The 27,933-nt window shown below is 39.2% G+C and overlaps 2 protein-coding genes across 6 annotated transcripts in view; one reads left to right on the forward strand and one right to left on the reverse strand.

Moving 5' to 3' along the window:
- Window positions 1-1,767: 1,767 nt before the first annotated feature.
- LOC110989676 (uncharacterized protein C1orf87-like) lies at window positions 1,768-14,361 on the reverse strand. 2 transcript variants are annotated; one of them, XM_022254235.2, is made up of 11 exons: window positions 14,137-14,361; window positions 13,276-13,444; window positions 12,782-12,911; window positions 11,608-11,684; window positions 10,677-11,117; window positions 9,882-10,085; window positions 8,964-9,126; window positions 8,039-8,133; window positions 7,186-7,393; window positions 6,554-6,851; window positions 1,768-6,202 (listed from the first exon to the last, which is right to left on the reverse strand). In XM_022254235.2, the coding sequence occupies exons 2-11, from the start codon at window positions 13,407-13,409 to the stop codon at window positions 6,033-6,035; spliced, it is 1,920 nt and encodes a 639-aa protein (XP_022109927.1). In that variant the 5' UTR covers window positions 13,410-13,444; window positions 14,137-14,361; the 3' UTR covers window positions 1,768-6,032. The 2 variants fall into 2 exon arrangements, with proteins under 2 accessions (XP_022109927.1, XP_022109926.1); XM_022254234.2 differs by having other exon boundaries at window positions 11,608-11,705.
- The window catches only part of LOC110989672 (rho GTPase-activating protein 45-like), a 78,245-nt gene continuing 53,144 nt past the window's right edge, over window positions 2,833-27,933 (forward strand). The window contains exons 1-3 of one of the 4 annotated variants that reach the window (XM_022254223.2): window positions 2,833-2,935; window positions 8,913-9,032; window positions 20,474-20,692. In XM_022254223.2, coding sequence (XP_022109915.2) covers window positions 20,540-20,692 — 153 coding nt within the window. In that variant the 5' untranslated portion in view covers window positions 2,833-2,935; window positions 8,913-9,032; window positions 20,474-20,539. Of the gene's footprint in view, window positions 2,936-8,912; window positions 9,033-19,417; window positions 19,572-20,234; window positions 20,377-20,473; window positions 20,693-23,151; window positions 23,262-27,933 lie in introns of those variants that run through there. The other 3 variants (XM_022254224.2, XM_087144231.1, XM_022254229.2) reach the window with 3 other exon arrangements.

Consider the following 27,933-nt stretch of genomic DNA (forward strand, 5'->3'; position numbering starts at 1 on the left):
CCCATTAGGTGGACACAATGCATGTGCACACTGATTCCAGTGCACGACAAAAAGTATGCCAAACTTATTTTTCACATTGCCTAAACCTGTAGATCAAACCTGTTTAAACAAAGTAAATACCCACCTACTTCCAGGTTTTGCACATGCAGTGTAAAATGCAGGAGAGTGCATCAAACTGTGGAAGCTCATATGACAAGGGAGGTCCCACATCCCATGTGAAAATTCCATTAGGCATCATACATTCTTATCAACAACAGCAAGATTTTTACAGTTTCCACCCAGTAAGACATGCCTTTAAAAATACACGTTGCTTGCTGTGAGGTCTTAATGTGGATAAGTGTTGTTTTTGGCTGATGCGAGTCAATCACAAGTCAATGCAAGTCCGTGATGGCTCATCCAGTCATAAGCTACCTGTACGGAAGCTACGTACTTGAAATCAAATGAACTGTGACAATTCATTTGTCATTGTTCACCCTATTACATGTTTATCCAGTCTTGTGACTGGAACTCTGAAAGACTTTTGACAGACTGACTACAAGACTGGTGTGGATTACTGACGAGACTGACGGCTGAACGCCACAAGGCACCATCTAAAAATACACTTCATAAAGTTGATCTCCTTAGGAAACTTTATGAAATCTTAGTCACAGTATGTTTATACATGTCAGAGGTATTAAAATCAAAATGTTCTATATTTCTAACCCACTAATGAGTTAGTTATCACTATGCTGCTCAAACACTTACGAAACACTACAAACATAAATTTTGCATCGTACGAATATACAGCACTGAATGTTGTGGCAGCCATCTTTGAGAGTTAAGAAACATATGAGCCACAAAGTGTTATTTGTTCACAGCAATATTGACACACGCTATTCCATCAGTGTACTGTGTATTGAGGTCAGCTAGTGGTGTGAATGCTGCTCACAAGGTGCCAACAGCATCCGGGGTCAACTCAGCCTCTCTCTCCATCAACTGCCAAGGGGGTGCTTGCGCACACACAACGCAAATACATTTGGTTCATTCAACAGCAGGAAGAGGACTCAGCAGTGTTGTAGTTGAGTCCCGAGTCACAAGTCCTGAATCAAGTTGTTCAGCCAATTCGGCTTAGACTTCAGTTTTGCTGGTTCCTGTCAGAGTTTGAACACTGCAGTTTCGAACGCAGCTTCAAAACGGATGGAACCAGCAAGACCAAAGTCTAAGTCGAATCCAGTCATTACGAAAATTCCCATACCAACACCACAACCACTTCACCCAGGCCCAAGCAAGTTCAAACACCCAGTACAGGCCATGCATTTTTTATTTTCATGCGAGCCTCGCCATTTCGCTAAAAGTGTTCATATTTGCGACTTGTGGACGCTGAATATGTACGTCTGTACTTGCGTGTAGATAACAAATGTGTGCCAAGCACTCAGTTTGTTTACCACCGCACAGTTTGTGGATACGGAATATGACATGTCTGGTTGACTCATCAGTGGATATTTAGCTGTACATAAATGGGCAAGGTGGAAAATGTGCGATGCGACGATACTCCATGCATGCAATCCAGTGTGATAGCACAGGTGCATTCAAATTAATTTTTGACGGCATATATGGTCATGAGTCACCAAGCTCAAGTCTGAGTCATCGTGGTCGAGTCTGAGTCATTATCCAATAAGACTCGAGTCGAGTCTGAGTCATGAAAAATGTGACTTGATCCGAGTCTGAGTCCTGGACTTGAGCCATACAACACTGGGACTCGGACATTTAAGGACTACACACACATACTTTCATACATTTATATCCATTTGAGACACTAATGTGTTATTGAACTTGTACATCTCTTCTGAAATTTTAAATATTAAATGTTTAATAGTCAAAGGCACTTTCAATTACCAATTAGTCGATTGATAATTTAGATATCAACATTCTTTATTAATTGCAGGTGTTTAATTTTATCATGTAGTATGTACACCAGCTATAATTATATAAAAACTCTTAGATGAAAGACACGCCAGCAGAACTGCATAAAAACTAAATGAAGAAAAATATTTCAATAGCAACAGCACGCAAGTCTGCAGAAACTAAACAATGGCACAAAAGGTAGAAGATTGTAGATTGGTAAGAAAAATAGAAAAGAAGAGACTACTCTAATGGCAAGGCACTGATGAAGGTATTTGGTTCAGGAAAACCAATTTTACGACAATACACGTACATGTTATGTGGAAAGAAGATGTATTGAAACTTCTAAATATGTACATATGTGAATTTCAGCTCTGCATAGAAGAAAAAATTGAAAAATGTCAGAAAAACTATCCTAATTACAATGTTGTAAGATGGTTCTGAATGGAATTTGTCCCATGTATGAAACTTCAACCAGATACTTAGAGCAAGTGGTTTGCTGGGGTATTATTTTACTCCATGCAAAAGACTGGAGCCACTGCCACAGTGCAAAGTGGCATCACTCCCCTGCGAGTTTTAGCCAATCAATATCATGGCACGCCAGTTGTGTCTTCTTTAAAAAAAATCCTCTTATTAAGAGAGATAGTGGCCACATGCACCACATCATTGGAATGGGGAGCAGGGTCAAAAAATCAAAGAGAGAGTTGAGAAAAGAGTACAATTGAAGAATATACAGGACAAGTGTGATGGGAAGAAAGGTGGAAAACAGAAGAATGTTAGATATCTGATTGTCAATCAATTACCACTGATTTGTCAACTGAAATTCTCTAAATCCAGATGGTGGATGAAACAACATAAGAATCTGAATAAGATTTCAAAAATAAATAAAGAAAGAAAGAAATAATGCTGTTATCAGATGGGAACTCATAATATTTTTTACACTTTGTGCGAAACAGATTATTATACAAGAGGAATGGACAAACAACAACATGAACAAAGGAAAGGCACTTCATTTTCAAAATTTGAAGACTGTGGATGTAAAATGGCCTAAACGGTAAGTGCAGTACTCAGGAGTCTTTTTAACATTATTATTCTACATCCTGCAAAAGTAATACTTTCTAGCACTGTGCTTGTTAGAAATTTCAAATTCTGGAAATTAACAGTTCACAGAATGCTCAGAAATGTGCATACATGAACATGTACTAGCACCTTAAGGCCAGTTCATACTGGAACTTCTGGTGAACAAAAAAGTGAAGCAAACTTGGCATTACAAACTATTTGAAGCAAAATGCATTGAGCTGAAATGTAGCACCTCCTCAAATTGTGTTGATCCACAGTGCAATTTTTGATCTGACATCACAATTCGCATTTGCTTTCAAGCCAAGTGTGAACTGGCCTTTAAAACAGCAAAAGCAAATGGGACTGAGATACTGATGAACAATAGTTAGCAATGCAAGATTAAACAAATTCCTAAGTGATATTGAGCAAATGTGACCCAATCTAACAATAGAGTTGCAAGTCCCCGGGCCATTCTTGAGTTAAAGGCATTTACTGGAATCTGAACAGCTATTTTCACCAGGATGCCAAACTGAGTGTCCCAACAAAAGGATTCAGCTTGCTCATGCATCGCAAACTAAAGTAAAATCACTGGGGGAAAATCCCATTTTGTGGGATTCAGTCACAAAATATGCTTAACTACTATATTGAAATTTCAGTCTTCAATTTGTCAAATTCTTTAACTACATCAAATAACTAAATCTTAGTTGTAATCAAGTCCATTCCATGTCACCTGTTGTCTAGTGACATCACAAGGTCCTGAAATTAAACAGTGACCAAGGTAAGGTCACCGTTCATCTCCTGTTTAATGCTTGTCAATTGACTTGTGACATATGCATGATTTGTCATGAACTATGAACTTCAAGGATATGAACTACAACAAGATCCCAGTAAAATTGTTAATAAATACCCAACTCTATACATACACACAGTGTTTGGAACAGGTATTCAATTCTATCTTGGTTCATGTAAAATCAGGTAAAGTTTTCATAAACACACTCAAGGAAATATCACAAAACAGCCTTGCAATGTACATTCAGTAAATTTTTTCTGCACTGGTAACTAAATTAAAAAAAAATGTACACACAAATAAAGCTTACACGTTCAATCTTATCTTTCACTAATAGACAATACATAAACAAATCTACAAGTAAAATGTGGAAAACTTGTATTATTGCTTTCGAATCTGGACAAAAGCTTCTCCAGAACAGATACATGTACATCAGCATAACAGACAGGACACCATTTGCTTACATTTCACTTTTGACCTAAATCAGTCAGTATAAACATGGGAGAAAAATGAATGTCATTTCCTGACCTATCAAATGGATCATTTTAGCAACATGCATACATGTTATGCACATACACACACACATGAATACCAGTCTGGGAATGTTGGCAGTGGTTACTGCCATATGGTTAATTTGTATGCAGTTTATTGCCGGGGAGTGCGAATTTACTGAATACGTACAAAAGCGTGTGCATGCATAAATCAATTTGAAAATATCTGTTATGATTTGTGTGGATTTGCTTCTTCGATAGACTGATGAGTAGACCAGTAACGAAATGTACATGTACCGGTACCTGAAGGTACAAGCAATGTTCACACATGGACAGTATGGACGGAGCTAATAAATTTCAACTAATGAACACAGGAATACCTCTTTTCAAATTAGTTATGACACAACTTATTTATTATGAAGCCTAATCTCTCAAAACAAGACTTTTTATGTGAAAGCCTCTCTACAATTCCAACGAAAACACTTCCTGTTAGATTTGGAGTAGCCCATTTATGCAGTTCACTCTCCAACTGGTCCACATTGGTATGCTTACCTGGAAACTGCAGTCATGCACTGCAGATGTGGGGGGTCCTTTGGAACACAAGAAGTTTCTTAAGAGGTGTGTTCTTTTGGCTGTTCCCATTCCAGCGGGTCCATTTTAATAACAGTCTCTGAATTCATAATTCCAGGGCTGATCGCCTCTCATTGGAGAAAACCAAGAGGCTACAGTACAGGTCAGAATTTCAGCCTACACACTAACACGATCAGTGGACCTGACACGCTGTTCAATACACGTTTCGCTGTTTTTACAGTGCATTGCTGGTCCAATGCACGATAAGCCAGATCCCGGACCTCATTATTTTGCCAGGGCTTGTGACCGCAGACCGCAAAGGTGACCGACAACATGTAGTGAACCTCTGCACACGCAGAGCCATCGCTCCAAGTTTGTGTATGTATTTATGGCAGTGCACTGAAAAAGTGAATAATGTAGAGTCTGGCCTTCATGAAGTATCGAAATCTGTACAGCCATTTTCCTAAGGTTTGGATTGCAAAAGTTATTCAGTTGGATTACATCTAAAAAATGTCAAATTTCAGTGAAACTGGCAAATAGTCCACTGTTTGTGTGCAGGCCCGACTTCCTGTCTTTCGATATCTTTGCCATTTAGTTTGGTCGTAACTTTGTCACAATCAGGGTGATTTCTTTTGGTAGATTTTCCTGCTCTAGGGTCAAAAACTGATGGGGAAAAATCGTCACCTCACATCGAATTTATATTCACGTGATTTTGAACACACTGAGCTCGAGTGAGGCAAGTACAGCAACAACTTTTTATATGTATGCTGGGATCGCCGCCGTGGGGACTATCTTAACTAAAATTTGGCTAGCTGACCAGAGAGGTCAAAGCCTGTGTATATTTTGTGGATTTCTTATAAAATAGTTTTCTCTAAGTTGGGAAATACTTTGTCATAAAAACTGCCAGTTATAGTTTTCTCAGTTGAAAAATTGATTCACGCTCGAATATTTTTTGTGCCTGATTCAGAAGTTTTTGGAGCAATTCAGACGTAAAACTAAAAATGTTGCCTGCTCCAGTAAACAACGGCCTGGCTGTTCTGGGGTTTGTGTGTAGCATGTATATGTTTATACTCAGCAGATTGGATTGCGGTGTCCGCATTCTCTGTTATGCAGGGGTCAGCGTGTTTCGTGTTTGCGGTTAACTCCTTTCATGTCTGCTGGACTCATTACACGCTGACATGCTAACCATGTTTGCATGTCTGCTAAAATTCTGAACTGTACTGTAGTCCCTCTCCAGATGGCATCTAGGTCACTTGGAGAGTGAGGGCCTCCAACAAATGCTCGATGGACACCCTTCCTTGGGAGAGGTAACAGCTATCAATGCATTTGTCGATGCGGGACTGTTCTAGTCCCAGACGGTAGATCAGGTTGTAGTTGTTGACAAGACTCCGCGTCTCATCCTTGCTCAGGTAACCTGGAAAACAGAGCAAGTCTTGTTGACAAATTAGGCAGCCGGGACATACATGTATCATATCACAAGTTCAGGCACAAATAAGACAATTATAGACAAATTTTCTGAGTCATGTATTCAATTTAGATCTTTTTTTTTAGGTTGGCTCTGTTATAGTCCAGGTTGGTTTTTTTTTTACCTTCATTTTTGTCACACTGGGTTGGATTTTGGGAGCTTTGATCGGTTTCAGGTCGGATTTAGCTCCTATCTACGTTACCGGTTAATATTGCCTGTTCCATTGACCCAGTGCACAACAATACCGCATAGGGGTTCAAACTGTAATGAATTTCACCAATAAGGGTTGCATTCACTGACCAGTATTGGTGCTGTCCAGGTTGTACAACCCTTGAGCCAGGTGCTTGAATCGTGCAAACCATGGCTCATCATCGTCCTTGGCCTTTGCAGCCATTTTGGCTTTTGGAGGCTCCCTTTTGGCCTTGTGTTCCCTGGCCATCGCGGCTAGCTCTGCCCGCTGTGCGTCACTGATGGAGTTGTCCTGCCCTTGGCCGATGGGCGCAGCTTGCAGGCTGGGTGGGGGCGAGTGAGTTGGTGATGGAGAGTCGTACAGTGTGATCTCTCGCTCCACAGCAGTTGGGGATCGGACTCCCAGCCTCTGCGTAACAGAGTGCAATCAAAGATAGGTGATTTAACAGTCTAATTTCTGAAATTTTTTAAAGCCAAATACTGTCACAGAAAAACTAACTATTGCACTATTTTTACTCAGTCAATGTCAATTTGTCACAGAAGAAATCACATAATGAGAAGTGTTCCAATTTACAAAGAGGCAAGAGTCACTTTCCTTTGCTAACACAAGTACAGACAAAATGTGGTTAGCAAACTCAGGTTATCAGCCATAGCTACGCAGACTGCTTGTTACTGGCTCCCTGTGAATTTTTGTTTGACATATACTTGAAAGTATTGAATTTTAATATTAGAGGCTGTCTTACCCCGAGTGGCTTCCTGGTTTCCCAGGGAGGCAGTCCAGGTTCCTGTGAGAGGCCTGTCAGCCCTGCCTTTGCATTGGTCTTGAGGAAAGCATCACCTCTCTGCTTGGGCCAGGTGCTGGGCCGTCCGGCTTCCTGCTTTGCCCCCAGCTCCAAGCCCGCGACAGCCAGGGGCTTGACCCGAGCTAGAAATTCCAGGAAAGCCATCCAACTACGTGCAGAGACAAGATGTGATGAATCACATCCAACAATTTTTTAAATAGTCACAAAACTTCTCGAGCATGATTTGTGGCTCTGAAATAGTTCAATGAGTTTCCCCCACATTAATAAGGTACTGTCATTCCACCAGATCCAGTATTTACTTAATGGCAAGGCACCCAGCATTTAGAAAATGGTGTTTCAACAATGGAAATTAAACCCATACATACTAGCAGGGTATACTTTGATCGCATTTGTGAACAATTCAGCTGTTTAGGTTATTGAGATAACCATTTTAAAAGCAGTAGAATAAACATTAAACAAAGGTAGCCCTTCAAAAAACTTGCCAGGCACCCAAACCCCAGCATTTGCTACTAAATTAAGAGATGTTCTAGTTTGTAGAGTTTTAAAATTGTGGGTTTAAAAGTTTTTTCTAAAAATTTGAATTTAGAGTCCAATATTAGTGGCTAGCAATATACATCTCTTTGAAGGACAAGTGACCCTGACATGATTTCTTGAAGCAGGTTCATGAGAGGAATAATGGTTTGTAGTTAGAGCTATCTTATGAAAAAAATAAAAAGCAGGTGTCAGTGTGATGTTAACAACAATTATCGCACTATGGTGGCTAAATCAATACATCGGACTTCAGCCAACTTACCTGTACTGGTTGTCAGTAGTGTGGCATCGGTTAAGCAGTTTCTCCATCAATGACCCCTGCACAGGGACCCTGTGCTTGAAACACACTTCTTGAACCTGCAAAAAAGACAACATTTTCTAGTTGAAGCTGTGTTCCACGAACAATTCATCATCTAGGCACTCAAAAACCGTTTAAACTCAAACATGGCCATTTTAATTCCTTTTGCTAACATCTCCAAAAAAGTTGAAAAGTATGTTAAGCTACAAGACACTTTTAAGTTTGTGTGCAGGACCCAAATTAACGTCCCTGAACAAAACAATGTTCACCTTGAGTACCAGACTTAGGCTTTCAGTTATCCATTACAGGCTTCAAGAATTACTGCTACAACTGCTGTCTACATGTGCTCACATAATGTAACCCAATGTACAGCCACTGATGTTATTCAGTAATTTTTATTTTTCAGTTTGCATAACAGCAAGCTCTCAGCTTTTTGTTTTGAAAGCTCACTCAGTTTGGCATCTAGACGAATAGGCATTGTGTGGGTAAAAAAAATAGATTCCACTGATTTTCAGTGTGTAAGATTCTTTCAAAGGCCTGTTAATACTCAAAAATTGGCTCTGGTGATCTGTGACTCATTTTCAAAGGGCTGGTCACAAAAAGGTAAGGTAACATGATCTTTGGAGGCAAGTAACCAATGTGGTCTGTAATTCCCTTACTACATGTGTAGGTGTGGAATATTCATGCAACTGTTACGCAGCTGCTTTGCAACCACCTCCGAAGACCAAAGGAAATATCCACCTGGCAAAGTCAGCCACCAAAACACAATGAAATGCACATTGCTTGTGACTGGTTTTAACTTTGTTGCTTATTTTCTTTTTGCACATCTATTCAAAAGGCAACAGTTTCTGCAGCAAGAGGAGTAATCCAGCTCATCTCAAACACGTACCTTTTCCTTGGTCAGCATCCCTTGATCATTGGGGTCTCTATCTATGAAGTCTTTCTTCATGGCGTGCAGGTCAGTTGGCTCCTGATTGCCTTGAATATACTGCTGCTCCACGAGCATGAGCAATTTGGCATCTTGCCGGTCTGAGAAAACCTGTTGTGGTGTCCTAGGCAGTGCGTTTGGAAATAAAAACAGTTTTAGTGCATGTATATAGTTTTCGTATAGGGAAACAAGGGTTGCATGTATGCTTTCCTATGGAGCTTTGAATCAGTTATCACCACCTGGCTCCAATAAGAAAGGAAAGAAAGCATGGCATTATCATTACACAGGCCAATCAAAGTGCATTCATATCTGAGGAGAAAAGTGGTCACGTGCAAGCCTTCTGCAAATGTTAACAAGTACACACACATCATGACCACCTACATTACCTGTACCAAAGGACTCTACCCCTTTGCATTTAACACACAAAATATTTTGACAATTAAAAAAATATGATTAAGCACAAAATATGAGTGACAAAGTTAATTTGGCAATTACTTTGTGAGATCTGCAGCCCCGTTTTCAACTCCAAAACTGAAAAAAGTTAAGAGAAAACTAATTCATATGACTAACATCTCCATGATACTGTAACTTCTAGGCTGTGAAATGCGGTCAGTATAAATGTTTCTGCTGCAGCAAGCACAACTTTTCTGCTGGTACTGACACAGCTTTTATACCGCAATAAGCACAGTTCTTTTGTGGCAGTTACCACAAGGTTTCTGTTTCAGTCAATTCCACTTTTACGCTGCAGTTGGAACAAGTTTCCTGCTGCATTAACAAACCTTTTTTGCTGCAGTTGACACAACTCCTAACTGATAAGCATCACACAATTCTCCTACTGTCATTTGCCCATAATAACCAAATCAAAGAAATCCATCTCACGTCTGGGTCTGGTCCTGCCTTGCAAGTTGCTCCTGTTCTGCTCTCTCCAAGACTGTTCCATTTGAATCGTGATGTTTTTTCCTCTGGCCGTGATGGTGCTGATGCTTCTCCTTGTGTGCATTCTTTGCCTCGGTCTCGTATCTGGCAATTTGTTCATCCAAGCCTTCCCCATCTGAAGGCAGCAAGTCAGGAGCATTCACAAACCTAGGATGGTCCAAAAATATACATGATTCCATTAAATTGTGATTCTGGCTTACTGAGTGCCCACAACAGGCATTTCAACTCCTTTTTGCCAACAAAACAAAATGAAAGAAAGGAATTTGAACCCGGGGCATTTTTACACAACAGTAACTGAGCCTCTAGCCCTTTGTTCCCGTTTTCCAATGTGTTGATGTCTTTGTTAAAGATCTCTCTCTTCAGATGTTATCTTTGTAGGAATATCACAACTGTGTATTCAATGTCATCAGGTGTGTCTGGGCAAAGTGTGCAAATATTCTGTAGAGATATGTGCGTGTTTATCCTTTGAAATCTTTGAAATACGGCATAGACAATGCGTGTCACAAAAATGCCAATGCACTTGGCAAATCTGTAGGAAGTGGTATTATTTGGCGAAATGTATAAGGGTGCTGGCTGGGGACCAAAAAACCAGTACATGCTATGCGTGGCTTAGGTCATGGCTCACACCTATAAGTCAATATGCAAGCAACTTCAACAACTTCAGATACTGTAACATCAGCGGGCATTTGATTTTGTGAAGATATAGCACAGGTAAAAGTAATTGGCTTTGGGGATTACCTGTTGACTGACTCCTGAAGCAATGTCTCAGCCTCGGCAGTGCCCACCTGGGCCCGCGCCAGGTACTGGATCAGCCTCTCGTAATTGACCAGATCAGGGTTGTCATCCTTGCCAAAGCTGGAGAAGAGCAGCCTCAGGGTGTTAGTGGGGAGGGGCAGGTGATGCCGGAGGGCAACCATGTTGGCCTGCGGCTGGCTCACATAGCCACACAGCTTGCGGTCATACTCAGCCAGGTCCTTGTACATGTCCTGGAACCTGTAGGCATCATAGTCCTGCAGGAGCTCACGCAGCTGATCTGTCAGGCTCGTTGCCTGGGCTGGCCGGAGTGTGGGAGATTGGGACGGGGAAAGGGAGAGGGAAGGGGAAGAGGACTTACGTTGGTGCCAGGAATGGCGAGTTGTGGGCGAAAGGGAATTAGGGCTCGGGATGGGGGGTAAGACCCTGTATAAAGATCAAGGATATTCTGTGAGAAACAAGTTCGCATCAAAGGTCGCAGCAGGTAAACTTACAGAACTTTCAATATTGTGTACTGACTGCATAGTTGTATAGTCCACCACAAGTATGTTCATGAGTCCACTCATGAGTAACGGCGAACTATTAAAAGGAATGCTGTTGTAACAATTCATTTGAATAGCACGTAAAAAACCTGTCCATGGGGCAACCCTGACCTGGAGATGGCTGTGTCTGCTGTGTCAAACAAAAAAGATGGTGGGGATTAATGGAAAATGAACAAAAGCACCCAGTATTGCACTTGTAAATGTGTCTACCTACATGTAAAAACACTGCCTCTTTTCAAATGCAGTCTAAAAAAGTGTACACTGCACTCAAAAATTCACAAGGTTATAAATTTTTTCAATCATAATTTTCCCAACATGCAATAACATTCTCAGTGTGAAAATGGAAATTTGTAAGCAAAATTGGTGGTTCTCACGTGAGCGATCCTGGCAAGCTGTTATAGCGCCCTCTTGTGCCATGGATGTGTGAGTTGCTTTTGTCGGCTGGAGCTGTCTGTGAATGGATAACCCCTTCCTATTGGTATTTATTAAACAATGACATTATACATTTTGGTATACAAATTGCACCAATAAGCTAAATTATAGGTTTATATTATTGTTCAAAGAACCCTGTTAACTTGGCAGTATGTGCAAAGTGGCAAAGAATAGCATGGACAGTGTACAAAATGAAAACAGAAATGCACATGTCATTATCCAATGTAAAACTGAGTTAAAAGTTGTTCCTTTATTTTCAAAGAATCCAAACACAATTCAGAAAGTACGCACAAAAAATTACCAACCATCTGTCATGTGAGTCCAAATACAAACTAGCATAAACCAAAAGTGCATTCTAACTTCTGCACATGCATCTCATCTTCCTTAATTAAATACATAGGCGGATTAAGAGCAAATCTTCAATAATTCTCCAAGCATTGTGGATTCATGATTCTATCTGTGTCATAAATGAATATCTTTGGCAATGAAAGCATTTTCCTGAAGTTTTTTATTTGAACCCTAAGGCATAGGTGCAACAGATCTGCTATGTACACTGATGAACTCCCCCTGGGAGGTTTGCATACAGTACTATAAAAATAAGGGGCCGTCCATAATTTTCATCATTTTCATGAATGTACAAACCGTAAAGGGGGAGGGGGTTGCAATCTCGTGGACGTTCTTTTTGAGTACGAAAAATGACGATCCGTCAACTTGCAAATCGGCGGTCACTTTCAAATTTCACGGGTGTTGCTACATATAGCTGGCTCTTGGCCGCAAGCTTCCTTTATGCCACTAAGTTCTGTTCTGTCCTCTACTAGTATCAGTATTCACTGCCTTTCAGGCCTTGACTTTTCAGGTGTTGTTTTAAACAATGTTTTATTTGAAATTGACATTTCTGTTAACCACAGTAGGCCTACTTACATGTATAAGTGCCTTGACTATAGGGGATTTGGCCAATGGTGCTCTCCATCCATCATCATTTTTTGCCCACTTTTGTTACACTTTGGAGGAGGGAGGGGGCAATGAAAAGTCTACTTTTTTTAGGCTCATGAAACGGATGAAAATTATGGACGGCCCCTAGAGATTAAGAACCAAAATACAAAATCCTGAACTCACCCTTTTTTCAGAAAATTCCAGTGGGCGTTTCTTGTTATTGTATTCCTGGAAGGGTGGCTGGATTTCCATGGGAGGGGTGCCATTTGGTCCTTGTTGGAGAGGGGGAAGGCTTCTCTGAGAACTGCCAGCACTGACAAGGGAACAAAAGTAGTGTGAAAGTTTTAGCAGAGCAAGGCCATATAAGTAATTTGGGGCACTAAAATCAGATGCTAATCATAACTGCACTAATTATAAGTGTGTTTTATTAGGCATGTGGCCTGATGGGACATGCGGCCTGATGGGACATGCATCCTAGTAGTTTAGGTCTATAACACCAGATCGCAGGGTTGGGATTCAAATCCAACTATGAGGTACATGTAGGTATGTGTTGTGTATGTGTCTTCACAGAATCATCTGTATACCATAACTGGGCAGGCCCAATTACAGCCTTACAGTTGGGACAGTCCCAATTATAGCTTGACAGATGTGACAGTTGGGACATCACATTACCACACCTGCTTGGGGGAGATTCCACTGCAATCTCGATCTGCTTTCCACCGACGATTTTGATGTTTCGCTTGGGTTGTATGTCTGTGCCAAAGGGGGCATTCCTGGCAGCGGAATCCACCTTGCCTCTGTGACTTGTCATGTTTGTCCTTACTGCTGCTTCCACTCATGAGGACTCTGATTAATTTTATTCCGATGGTGAAAATGAAACGAGTCAAGTTTAATGGCAGATTTAAAAATGCCTGTCTACTTCTAGGCTTCAAAGTGAAATCAGAGTGATTGCAGAATACCCCACCACTCAAAAATACACCTCTGAAATCATTGGTTAAGTGGGTACAAAGTGGAAATCCCCATGAGAACTAGGCCTATGTGACATTTTGACCTCATACTTTAGTCATAGTCAGCTACGAGGTGGATCATGCCGGGTAGTGGGCTATTCTGCAACTGAGCAATGAAATCACTTAGCTTGTGCAAAATGTTGTGCCTAGGGCTTAGCCTAGCTCTACTGAGTATGACCAGTCCCATCCGAAATTCAAAAAGAGGAATAGGCCTATTAACGCCCCACTCAGTAGAGCTAGGCCTAGCCTAAGGCTATGCTCTAAAACAATACTAGAGACCAGAACTTGGCAGGCATGGCATGATGGCAGGTTAACTATCGAAGACCTTGCTTTTGCCTCATTAAAATTGTGCATGTTGTTTCGAAGAATGAGAAAAGATGGCATTGCTTTGCATGTTTTCTGTACTCTCAGTTTCAATCTGTAGCAGCAGGCTTCCAATTACCGTCATCAATCGATGACAGCAGTATCAGCAGCACAGCGCAGTAATTTATTGAATGACAGTGGAAAAAATTAGCAGGCTTGCAAACTTACACTAGCACCCATAGCATCTGCTAGATAGAAATCCGTCATGACAACCAGAAGCTGTACTTAAGTCAATCACAAACAATTTTCCTCAAGTAACGGTCCAAATTAAACATATCGAATTGCCAAAAACTGAAAAACAATATAATGTTTGATTTCGCGACAAAAGTGTTCGCCTAGATCTTTGCTCGAATTCATTTGGCAACCATAAACAAACTACGTGTGGTCTGCACCCGGATATTACCGCCCCTTACTTTATGCACGCCGCAGTCCAATACTAGACCAAGATCAACTCAATTTGCATATCAAATTGATTACAGAGGGCGCACAACGATGTTCGTTAGCTGGATGTTAATCTGGCCAGAGGGTAATCGGAAAAGGAGGTTGCATAGAACAGCGTGCATCATTATGCATTGCGTATCAATGTTTAAACTTTTTAAAAGTCGTTTTAACTTTAATGAATCCACAATGCATGGGCTCAATAAATCAAAAATATTGGTTAGAAAATTTTCATATAATAAACATTTTGATTTGAAGGTAAATGGTCTCTTCGTTCTACGTGACCTTTTCCGACTACCTGATGGATTTGAGGGTTTACCAAGAGAAGAGCGTTAATATAAACAATTAAATTTATATTGTGCTTCCTCGAGGACACTCCTGTTCGTAAGCGCATTACACAGTTAAAATAGTAGCAAAAATTAATATAAAAGACCAACACGTACACAGACCAAAAATGAAGAAAATTACAACTAAAATGAAACAAATAAAGTATCATTAGTTGTTTATAAATATTCTAACTAAAAAGAACCCATGACTCAAGCTTGTAAATACATAGCAAAGAACCCACACAGTATAAATTAAAAACGCATACAAAATGAGCGAATCAAATTAAGGTACTATCCGCCACACAGCACTAGCTCATGAAAATGTGAAATGTAAACTATGGGCATGTATCACAGAACAGCAGAAAAAATGTAAAAACCTCACCGATAAAAAGCAAGACTTGAAAAATCAACTATAAAAGTGCATTAAAAAGAACAACAAAAAACTATTGATATGCCGCACGCAACAGAAACGAACCCTCCCCCATAAAAATGGTAACACAGGTAGTTAGGAAAAAAAGATCAATAACAATTAATTAAAACACGAGAAACAGAAAAACGTAAAAACCATTATTATAAAAAATGGCTGAAAAATATATATATACCAACGAGCAATGGTGAAAATCAGCCGGCTATAAATATACTCAATTCCCATCTTCCCTGATATTAATATTAAGCACAAATTCAAATATTCCAGTTTATTCCAGACAAACAAGCTGCAAAGAACAAAAGATCAAAACAAACAGGAAAACGTGAAAGAACAACGAAAATAGCTATTCATCATATGCCTCGTGAAACAGTTGTTTTTTCAAGCCTGCTTTAAATATACTCAACCTCTCGGCTTCCCTGATGTTAATATTGAGCTTATTCCAAAGCAATTGGCCAATAGCGGAAAACATCCACCAGCTGAGTTCAACTTAGTTCTTGGGCGCACCAGTCTGGATCACTAAGTAGACAAAAGTGTGTTCCTTACAGGTGTCTGAATTTGAAGTAGCTCGCAAAGGTAATCTGGCGCAAGACCACGCAGGCATTTGAAAACCAGCAGACAAACCTTGAAGTTAATCCTGTAACGTATAGGTAGCCAGTGGAACTGCATTAGCACCGGTGTAATGTGCTTATGTTTCTTTAGTTCCACCCAAGAGTCTGGCAGCAGGGTCGAGGCAGGTAGCCCAGCCAGCATTGCTGCGGAATCTTCAATCCTCTGTAACTTAGACAGTTGTCGAGCTGACAATCCATAGAGCAACCCATTAAAATGATCCAAAAATACTGGTATAAAGGCGTGAATTAAATTGTCAGTGGTCTCGGTGATTAAAACTTACTGATGCGTTTTATGTCATGAAGATAATAAATATCCAGCGGAACAAAGTTGGTGATGGATCCGCTAACAGAATTGTATCCAGCGGAACAAAGTTAGTGATGGATCCGCCAACAGAATTGCCAGCTTATAATTCTGAAAAGTTTGAACAGAACGTCCTAATAATTCTGTTTTACAACAAAGCAGCACAGATTTTTAAAATTGCAATGGGTTTCACGATAACGTTTATTCATAGCGCAGGCCCATTTGGATAGAAATTTATGCCAAACTTGATCTTCATTTTCATTTTATGTGTGCTAAACATTTCAAAAACTTGTATAATATGATTTTTAAAAGGGGGGATCATTGCAACCTACATACTGCATGGTCTGCAACCTGTAAAAAAAAAACAACTGATCATAACCATAATATGAGCTCAATGAACAATGCTGTTGTCCTAATCCTTTATTCTGCGATCTACCCACATGTGGTTGACTGCCATCTATGCCCGCATTATCAGCCTTACGGTCAGCCTGGATCCACTGTGCTTACGGGTACTAGACTAGTATAAGCTCTGAGGGAAAGAGACGATCGTTAGCCAGTCAGGCTGGTACAGCTCTAAAGTTTCCCTGTCGTCCCCACTTTGCATGTTGACGAGTCATATGGAGACAATTTTCGAGTTTCCTTTATGAAAAGAATTATGCCTGCGGGCCGTAGCCAATCTGTGGTCCATTCAACCATGGGCTATAAAAAAGGAGCACGTACCATAGCTTCCTTTAATTATTCTTTGAATTTGATGACATACACCAAAAGTGTGTGCTAGCTGCTATTGAAGCTTGAACTCATCCAATGGTAACCACGCAGGGAATGGCGTTACTCCAAAAGGAGAGGAAAAGAGAACGTTTTCAAATGTGATTTGCGTCAGTTTTATTTTCTCTTTCGCCCGAGATGAGCCTGAGAGCGGGTAATAAGTACTAAAATGTTGCCACAACCGTGATGGCCAGAAAAGGTTGTATAAACAAGTTTGCCCCACCCCTCCCCAAGATATAATCTCTCCCCCTTAAAAATTGGTTCATGTTCCCCTTTTGCAGCTGTTGTGGCCAAAGAGTCAAGCTGGCTGTTGTTGAAAGACGCGACGTTTGGGAGTTCGAATCCCCGTGCCGTCTGTTTTTTTATTTAGCGCATGCTACCACATCTACGGAGGCGTAGATAGACGACTTGCACTTAACTATCTCGCCGCGGCGAGTTATTATCGTTGAATGTCTATCTCGTCTGGGCGAGTTACATGATCTTGCTGCGGCGTCAAATTGACATCCCGCCGCGGCGAACTTAGTTTCATAAATCCTATGATGTATCATCAGGGTGGAATGCAGTGAGATAGGGTATCAGATTGCTTAAAACAAAAAGAGATGTGGTATTTCAACAAAGCTTGATTTCCAGCACAAAAAACAAAGGAAAAACAAAAGAAATCTCATTTGGGGGCATCATCTTTGCAAGTGGAGTAGACTACTTCCTTGGTAGACTGCCTGTTTTTATTTGTACTAAACAAATAATCATAAAGTTCACGTATGAAACAGCAGAGGGGGACCCTGAACGAATGATTGAAAAGAAAAACTGCCAAAGATATGACAAATAGATATGAAATACTATCAAAATCATTAATTGGCGGCGCGGCGCATATTATTGTTTTAGCTAAACGGTTTGCCTCTCCCCCGCCGAAAAAAAAATCCTTCATATTTTTAGCCAATGTATACCCGCCGGTAATTTATTTACACGTTTTAGTCTTTCCCGCATTGATGTTCTATGTAACTTCATCGTAAGTAAAATGGGTTTTTTTTGTGCTTTTTAAATATAATGGTTTTTATAATGATTTCAATTTTTAATGATTGTATTTTAATTGAGGGCTCTATGGAAAGCAGAGCTGTGCACTGATAGAGCTTACCCTCATGAAAAAAGACTTAAATAAATAGCTTTGTTTTGAGACTTAATTCTTCTGGACTGTCTTCTGATTTGTTTTAAGGTACGTGGCAAAAACCCTTCCGAAGCCTCCGTCGCGTAGGTATACAATGATTACTATGTATAAAATTTTTAACCCTTGCGAACTAAGCAAACTTATCATGCAGAGCAGATTAGATAACAGCTGAATCGGAATTCTTTTGTCATATAATGTAATTCTTTCTATCATCTGTTTTCATCATCCCTCTTTATATAGTCCGTTTTGCCGTCCCAGTTTGCCAGAGTTGTAATGACAGAGTTGTGAATGACTCGACTCTAGTCGCATTTTTGAGTGACTCGACTCGACTCGAGTCTCTGCTGTGAAATGACTCGACTCGAGTCACAAAAATCAGTGACTCGTTACAACTCTGGTACACATGTACATGTACATACATCAGCATATGTTTGCATGGATACATGGTTTGAACATTGTGGCTATTGTAACCAAGTGTTGGAAACCGTTACTCAATAAAGTAAGGTTGCTGGCCTAAACTCCATCTAATGTATGTTGGTTTTGAATGGTCTTTAGTCGTACATTTTGGTTAGCAAGACAAATACAGAGAGCTTGGGCCGGTGACCTTATTTACTGAGCCACGGTTTTTTGCACTAAAGCAAATGTTTTGCTTTGGCATCTCTATGAAATTGACACCTGGTGAGGCAAATCTCCAGGGCTTTCTCTTAGGATAAGCAAGACTACTGAAACCTGCAGAGTGATTTTATTGAGTGCAGTTTTTTCACACTTAGCAAATGTTGTGCTATGCTCCTCATTAATAAATGCAAAACAGCAAACAAATTCCTGCCTCTTGATGTTTATTTATTATGTGTCCAAATGTTTGTGACTCGAATTGACTCGGGCAAAATAAATGACTCGACTCGACTTCTCAGTGTGATGACTCGACTCGAGTCTCTGCTGTAAAATGACTCGACTCGAGTCACAAAAATCAGTGACTCGTTACAACTCTGCAGTTTCCTTCTTAATCATACTTATCGTACCCTTTGCTGTGGTAATGAAATAGAACAATGAAGAAAAAGGGAAGTATTTTGGTTTTTAGTTTAGTTTTTAAACTTGAAAGATTTATACTTCTCCCAGTACCGTAGTTGAAATTTTACAATCTTTTTGCTAGAAGTTTCTAATCAGGACCTTAGGAACTAAGAAAAGGTAATATGTCTGGGGAGTTACCCTCACCCCCCCATATCATGGTTTGCAAATAAGCGCCCCTCCCTCGCGCTCCCTGACCACAATCAAGGGTTGCAAACAAGTTAACCTGAAGTATTCGACCAAAATGGGTATCGCTATTGAATAAAAACGTGCATTCGGTGTAAATACTTTTAACCGGTACCCGGTAGCTTGATGTACTACATAGACTGAATTTCGTGCTAAAGGGACCAGTGAAACATGTTCTGTATACACGTTTCGCGGGATATTGATGTGAAATGCTTGATGAATGGTGGATCTCGTCGATCGATCAGCGACTTAAATGACAGCAATCTTTCCGCGGAGTGAACTTTGATTCGCCCCGCAGGCACACTATGCATGAGCCATAGGGCTGTTTGTGAGTATTTGTGCCGATTAAGAACGATATTATTGCTGGTATGCGATAGATAACTCATGATATCGGCCGGTCAAGTGGGCTTAATAACACTGAACATGGTGTACAGTTGTCAAGTAATAAAAAAACAGTGGAGGCCACATGTCATGCATTGCATGTGTAGGATGTGTGTTTTTACAGTGCACATACACATGTACATGTTGCCCAGGAAGGCTGTCGAGGTCTCAAGAGTGAGCTAAGTCTGCTTTGAGTTGCAGGCTCAGACAAATCACGGACAAGAGTTACAAACTCAGTCTGTCAATGTCTGTTGTCGTGGTGGTGTCATTCTATAGAATTTGTCAATGCAGCCCTTCCAAATTCCAGTTTTGATTCTAGTGGGAAAAATGCTCGTGACAAAAATCCCACCCTTGGGCAACACAATTTACAAGAATGATGTGGGAGAAACGGTTGATACAACCATAGAGGAATAAAAACACATTCCTCCATGACACACCTGTGTCTTTAAGCAGCATTTTTGTCACTGAAAATTGGGTAGGATGGCAACAGTTAAAGTTTTAGTATCATAGCCTGTAGGTCGCACAGTGTCATGGTTTGTTTGACCAGTGAGCAATTGTAAACCCCAAATCTCAGAGGTTGTACTTTAAACTCATCCAGATCTGCCTTTCGGAGCACTCGGCTAAACAGCTTCATCAGAGTGGCCCTGCATTGCCCAGTATTTTTCTATTGAACTGTTACTGTTGGAGGAACGTATACTGGAGGCCCTACCCGTTGTGTACTGTGTTGGTTGCGTGGGAAGTGTGAAGTTTAAGTAAATCCTTCATAATTGTCAGCTCTTGAGTACCTCCATGTGTTTGTGTATTTTCAGGACCTGGTTGAATGACTTGATGTCATTTTTTTTTTTTTAGATGGTTATCTACCGGCACACGCGTATGGCTTGATCCAGTATCCAGTCTTCTGATTTGCTGGAGAAGATGTCTGCTGTCAGTCGGAGGCTGTTTTCGGGATCCAAGAAGGGGCGGAAGCCTGGGGGGACTGCCAAGACTGGTGCTGAGATGGAACCAGAGGGGGCGGGCTCACTGGATTCTGGCACACGGAATCGAAGAGCTGTGACAATTGCCGGCACGGTGAGTACCGTTACCATAAAGGCTGTGTAAAAATTAAAAAACTGATTATTCAACTATTTGACTGGATGTTCAATTGAATACTCAGCTGTATGGCACATTTTCAGTCAGCCAAGCTTCCAGAGAAGGATTTTTATTGAAATGACACATTATAATCATTACATGTAATTAAGGATTAGTTGGTAACTGGAAGCAGAACTACAATGTTTGTTTTTAAATTTCTGGAATAAGCTGGCAATTTGGTGGCAAAGAACTTTTTCCCCTTTGTTATTTTATTGTATTGCACCCACAGATACTTGGATTGAAAATTAAAAAATGATATTCAATCAAAGATTGAATATTCATGTTTATTTAGCATGCATGTACCGTACATGCAGGCCTACATGCAAGTACTATAAATATCCAATGACAGCACTTTCCTGTCTGAATTTGGCAAAGGATATTTTCCCTTGCAGAAATCTGTCCCAGTGTTTACTAGGCTACAAATGTAATTGGATGAGGGATGTGTGGTCATACCTTCTAGAAAGTTTGACAAAAATGTTCTTTAAGTTAATTCAAAGTGACCAATGTGTCCTAAAGGTATCAACCATATTATGGTTGTACATACTGTACTTGTAGTTCAAGTGTGCTCGAAAATTCAGTAATCTGGTTTTGCCAAAAATGTCTTTTGAAGATTGAGGTTTGTTCAAACAGAGTCCCCATTGCTTTGTACAGTTTCGCTTGATGAGTACATGTCAATACCCCACTTTTGTTGAGTGTACTCTTGCAAAGAAATTAAGATCCACAAAATAAGGGATTTTTGAGGTGTGGAATTCAGAAAGATGGGTCTGCTCTCTCAGTTTGAGGATTTCTATCAATGTTCAAATCAACAAAGAAACCTGGTGAATTTCTGTGCGGAAATGGACCTACATGTAGAGCTGGTAAAACCAATCTGATCTGCATTCGTGTGTTGCATTTGGAATATTTGCAAAAGCAATATTTTTTCGTAATGCCTAGAAATTTGATTTGAGATTTTGCAAAATACGTTTCCAACTCCAGAATACATGTACATGTACCATACCTGTATTTGTTACTGCATTTTCCCCTTTATTTCTGTCCACCATTCAGATGATCATAACACTGCTGTACCAGTAATATACATGTGGCCCTGACCCTCTTGTTGCAGTGTACATGTATGCTTACATGTACATGTAATTTTTTTTATATCGAATGTAACCATTTGAAGTGTCAATGTAATCTACATGTAGGCACTTTACGCTTAAGGGCTCAACCAAAGTCTCCGATCAATTTGTTGTGTCTAGGGTTAGCCAGGCGCCCAACAATTTGTTCCATGTTTGGGAAATTTGACCTTACGCTGGTGATTTGTTGAAGGCAAAAGGTCCACTTTTGTCTTGTTTATAATTCCACTGTTAACTTTTTGAGTGCGACACTCAGTGTGTGTATTGGATCAAGGCTACAAATTGTAGCCCAGTATAGTATCGTACTAGTTTTTGACTATTTAAGTTTTTAAAAACTATACATGTATTAGTACAGTATTGAGATAAACAAGACAGGATGATTGTCTTGGTATAAAAGCTACGTGTACAGTGTACAAGGTATTTTGTTCAAGGTGGGTTGATTGGCTGCTCGTTTCATCTTTGTGCTTTTAAATGTGAGAATACTGAGGCTGACAGTACATGTACATCATACATACACACTGTATGGTTGATCAACCAAGTACACTTAATGATGTTTGTATTCAGTCTGACAGTAGGGAAGAGGGGTCAGATGTGCCCCAAACTCCAAAGCACAGAGTTAAGGTTGTAGATTCCTTTAACATTGCCAAAATCATTTCTCAGGTAGTTTTGAGGACATCTGAACAACATTTCTACAGATACATGTACCGGTAGCATTCATTGATAAAAGGATGGCCATATTTGTGTACATTTGACAATTCATAAATTGAGTCCCATTATCTCTCACTTGGTTGTTAACCCTCATTTTTGTCCAATCTTTCACAGTCAAATGCCCACAATATTCTAAGCAAAAATGCCGTTGTTCGCAGGCAGGGAAATTTTCTTTTGATCAGCCATTTAAAAAGTTCTGATTACATACATGTATTGAAAACCACTTACATGTAACAAAGTCCTGAGCAGTTAACAATTTCCTCTTCCCCAAAATTCTAAGTTGTGTGCCTGGACAAGGTTCAATCTGGCAAATGGTGAAATTAAATTACTGGTAATAGCCAAAGTATTGTCCGAATCACTAGCGCACAATTTTGCAGCCAGACACTTCCTGCTTTTAGAACAAGTTTCCTCTCAGGATTGTGACTAAAACTGTAAAAAGAACCCTTCCTGGATTAAGCTAGAACCTTTGAACAAGATCGAAATAGGTCTGGGAATTAATACATTTACAGACTGGTTCAAGTCTACCGCATTCAGGAAATGAATATTAGAATTTTCCTTAAAACTGTACACATATTACTGGGTGTTTCATATTGTATTCGTACATAGTTTGAAGGTTGCTCAAACATTTTGTTTCATGCTGATATTCTGAGTGATCAAAGCTTTGTTGATAAAGTGTGAGGCTACAGGTGAGTTTATCTCTTTCTAAAATGCTTGATACACATTTACATGTACATAATATATGTACATGTATGTGAACATGAGACATGACTAAACATTTGAAGATTATGTACTCCTTACTGCTAGTTGAAAACCTATCATAGTTTATTCATGAGCCTTTGTGCTTTTGTGAATTATTACATTGTACTTCCTCATTGGTGTGTCACAAGTTTATACTATTTGGAAGCTTGGTGTAAACATTCTTTTTAAATTTGAAACATTGTTGATACATGTACCTTAATAAAAACATTGGAGGGTGCGTACTACCAGTAACTACCGGAACATTTTGTACTCAGTATAAAAACAGGGTTTCCAAATGCATGCCAAAACAAAAGTAAAACAAAGTATTTAATTGACATCTACAAGTACATTTTTTGGTGCAGTTTTGACAATCTACATGTAGTCAACGTACCTGGACATGTACAGTGATGTATGTATCTTGTCTAAAATAGGAGCTGGTTACACAGTTTCACTGACTGAACTGGTTTACAGAGCTTATTGCTAAGATAAAAAGACATGTATATATGTGTATATCAGCACTTACTTATGTGCTCTGGACAGTCAAGGACACACCTCTGGCCTTGCCCTTGTTAAAACATTGGTCTAGAGTATTGTTATGTTAATTGCTGACAGCAGAAAAGGTCTGGCCTGCTGACCGAGGTAATACAGGCAAGGCTGCCTCATCTGAGGCACAGGTAAAAGTTGTTAGATACATGCATATCCACCCACCTACATTGTACATGGTATTGAAATAATATTGAGTGCTTGGGGAATGATTAAATTATTTTGTTTATTATTGTATGTTGTACTCTTAAATGTCACACAGTTGTGGCCTAGAGGGGTCATTTCATCGGGTTGGGGAAAAAAGTGTGAAATTATAGTGAAATTTTAGAAGTATTCAAAAAGTTCATCTACATGTATCATAGCATTCAGATAGGGAATATACTTGTAAATGCAGAAACAATTATATGTTGATAGTGTAAGTAACAATTACTCAATGCACCATATATTGAGGGCTGTTACTTAACATGTAGGAAAAGTTGACACCAAATTTGATACTCTAACAGTATGCAGCTATTCAGTTGAACAATTTTGGAACGTACTGTGAAGTGTTCCCTTTAGGAGAACCTTTACAAGAAATTAATTTTTTTATGGATTGAAAAAGACTTGACAGAAAAATTAGACAAGACAAATGTACTTGTTCAATACAACTTGAACAAGAGTGTTATATTTATTTTTAAAAGTTGTCTTACAAATGCAGCAATCTCAAAGAATGCAGCTGACGAGCTGTAACTTACAGACCATAGTCATCCATCGTCTAAAGGATTGATAATCTCTAAAGACTTAGAGACTTCTGGAAGAAAAAAGGTATTGATAAACTGTTGCAGATGTAACATGGACACCATGTGTATGTTACATCCAAATCTTCTCACCACAAAGGCCAAGTGGTCAAAATGAATGCAAATACAAGACAATAAATACTTTGCAAATTTGTAATCGACTACAGTATATCATTTAATATTGAGATGAACAGATGGAATGTTTTTATATTAAAAAGTTAATATCATGGTGCACAAAATGGGTTCCAACCCAGTCCTAGCTGATTATTGAAAATGCCACATAATGTTCGTACATGTACATGTACCGGTATTACATGTAATTAGCTGTTTCGGGCACGGGCTGAAACAGATACTGTTTTTGTAAATTATTTTTTATTTTGTTTTTGTTTTTTTTGTTTTTTTTTTATTTCTTCTTTCACATCAGATCCCATTCCATAACATGGGTTTTGGTTCTGAGCACGACTTCTACCCTTTTCCAATTTTCGATTGACTTCAAACTTGGCAGGTCTTTCAACCATCATCCAAAGATGGTCCTAGAAGAAATTCACAATGATAACTTAATTACATGTAGTTTAATTATTATTGATTGTTGAATAATTAACTTTTCGGACTGTCTTAAATCAGGCTATGAGGGCGCTATTGCAGAATTATGGTTACACCTGCCTGGTGGGGCTTCAATTTTCAACAAACTGTCCTATATTGAACCATAGATGGTATTGTTGCACAAAGAATGTAAATTCTACCTGAGCTTTGATTTTTGTCGATCGTGTGTGAGCAGTCCTCAACTTCAACTGAGAATTACTACCAGAACGAAAAAGAAATCAGACTAAATTTTCCCTTCCGTTCGATTGCATCTATACCCAAGACTCAGATTATCAAATAATATTTCATAATTTTTTTCCAGTTTAGACAAAAATCAGGTGACAAAATTAAAGGAGCAGTTTTCCTGCATACGTGTTTCTAGCCCGTTGACTTTGTACACGTTTTCGAGCCAGAATTTTGGTGATGTAACTTTACAATGTTTGATCGTTTCCAAAGTGATAGTCCACAAAGACCCTGATGCAAGATTTATTGCAAAGGGATGACATCATGATGACGTCAGCACCTTATTTTATATTGATTTTTGAATATTTTATTTTTCCCCATAGGTTTTGTACACGTTTTTCTAATTACCATGAGTGAACAGGTAGTCCTTTACTACCCGTTCACGATTACTATAAGAATGTGCACTGTAGGAATAAGAACGAAAGAGAAATCGGGTACTTTACGCTCTTGTTATTTGATTTGAAATATGCCTTAGAGTCTGAATACAAAGTAATATTTCATAAAAATTGTTCAGTTTAAGCGCAAATCACGTGACATCAAGTGTTTCTGCAAACGAGTGTACAACCCATTGACTTTTTACACGTTCTCCAGCGACAATTTTGGTAACTTGAAGATGTTTGATTGTTGGCAAACAAAGACCCTGATGCAAGATTTATTGGAAAGGACTGACGTCATGATGACGTCATCACCTTATTTTTTATTGATTTTTTAATGATTTAATTTCCCCGTATGTTTTGTACACGTTTTTCTAATTTACCCAAGTGAACGAGTAGTCTTTTACTTCAGCTGAAGATTACTATACGCTGTTTTCGTGATGTTTTGCCGTTGCATTCATGTTTGAGGTTTCTACATGTAGAAATATATCTGTTGGTTATTTTTGTTTTTCATCAAATCTTGAGTTACAAAATTGGTATTTAGTTTACCCTAAAAGTCGTGAAGCTACTGCTCAGGATCAATCTCTGATGCATGCTGTGGCGAATCTTGGTTGATTTGCAACTATGTACATGTACTTAACCCTAACCCTCCTCAATCCTCCAACAGGTGAAGGATTGAGCAGGGTTAGGGTTAATGTTCGGTAGGTTTTGTGCACAAAATATTGGGAGCCAAGGACGATGTTTGGTACAGCCGAATGTTCGGTATAGCAACGTTCCACTGCACTACAAGTATGTCGTTCCTTGTAAAACATTAACCCTAACAGTCCTAAATCCTCCGAATTTAATATGATTTTGCACACACCCTAGGGAGTTGGGGTTAATGAAGTGATCTTGTTTGCCCTTGAGAACAATGTTGCAGATGTAACATGATGATGATCATGATGATGAAACATTTATTTCAATGCTGTCATTGTTTACAGTGTAACCAAACATGTTCACATTACTTAAGTACTGAATATATCTGGCCATTAAATTGAGTAACATTACATAAAATAGGATTATACATTTGATAAATTAGGCAATAACATTATATGTTTAAGGTTAAGTAGAGAGGCTTTTGTAGCCCAACCTATAAACAGACGACAACCATACAATCATAACATACATGTACACTGTAGGACAGACAAATGACAAGACAAAACAAGTGTGAAACAATGCTGCATTAATAGAGCACAAATCAATAACATTGACACCACACTCATGTAATGCCTGCTTAGTCCATCTTTGGAAAAAAAGGATTATTTAAAGAGTCAACAATGATGTATTTCATACATAATATATTAAAATCCCATTTACAAGCACTAAATAAAGCTATGCAGTCCAGTTGAGGGATGCACTTTCGCATGTCGTTGAGGTACCGGTACCGGTACATAAACATAGTACTGTTGGATCCCCAGGTGATGAATCAATTCCATCAGTAGTAGCCTCGCGATGACACGAAACACAAGAAACAGTGTGGGCATCACTGCAACAGAATTATACACAGCACATAGAAAGAGAATCAATGGTCAATTTTTGTAAAAATGATAAGATAATGAAAAAATAAAATGTAGAAACGATTTCCAGATGGCCCTTGCTCTTTTTCAGATTTCCAACAACCGTTGGTTTTGCACTGTTTAAAGACACAATAATGAAACAGACAAGCTGGATAAGAGTATGCTAAATATTTATGGTGAATTTGTCTCGCAAAGTTTGCAAAAAACTTAAAAAGACTGAGCTGGCATTCTTGTCCATGTGACCTGCATACTTATACCATTACCACTTCACATTTTTTCACAAAATTTTTTATTTTTTTTTACATAAGCTTATCAGTAGGATCAACATGAAGATGTGGATAGTGACTGATAGTCTAATTGTGCAAATAAAGAAGTTCCAATTTGTAAGAATTTTATCAGGCTTATTTTCTGACTGATCAGTCTGCATTTTTGCTTTGTTTCTAAAAAGCAACGAACAAAAAATCCATGTGGCTGCCAATACTAAATGTGTAATATCAAGAGGACAATTCATGTTATATTTTCGAAGTGGTCAGTAGAATGTTCTAG

This window comes from Acanthaster planci, linkage group LG12 (genome assembly GCF_054643075.1).
Source record: "Acanthaster planci isolate LZ-2023a linkage group LG12, COTS_SCS, whole genome shotgun sequence".
NCBI classification, from domain to species: domain Eukaryota; kingdom Metazoa; phylum Echinodermata; class Asteroidea; order Valvatida; family Acanthasteridae; genus Acanthaster; species Acanthaster planci.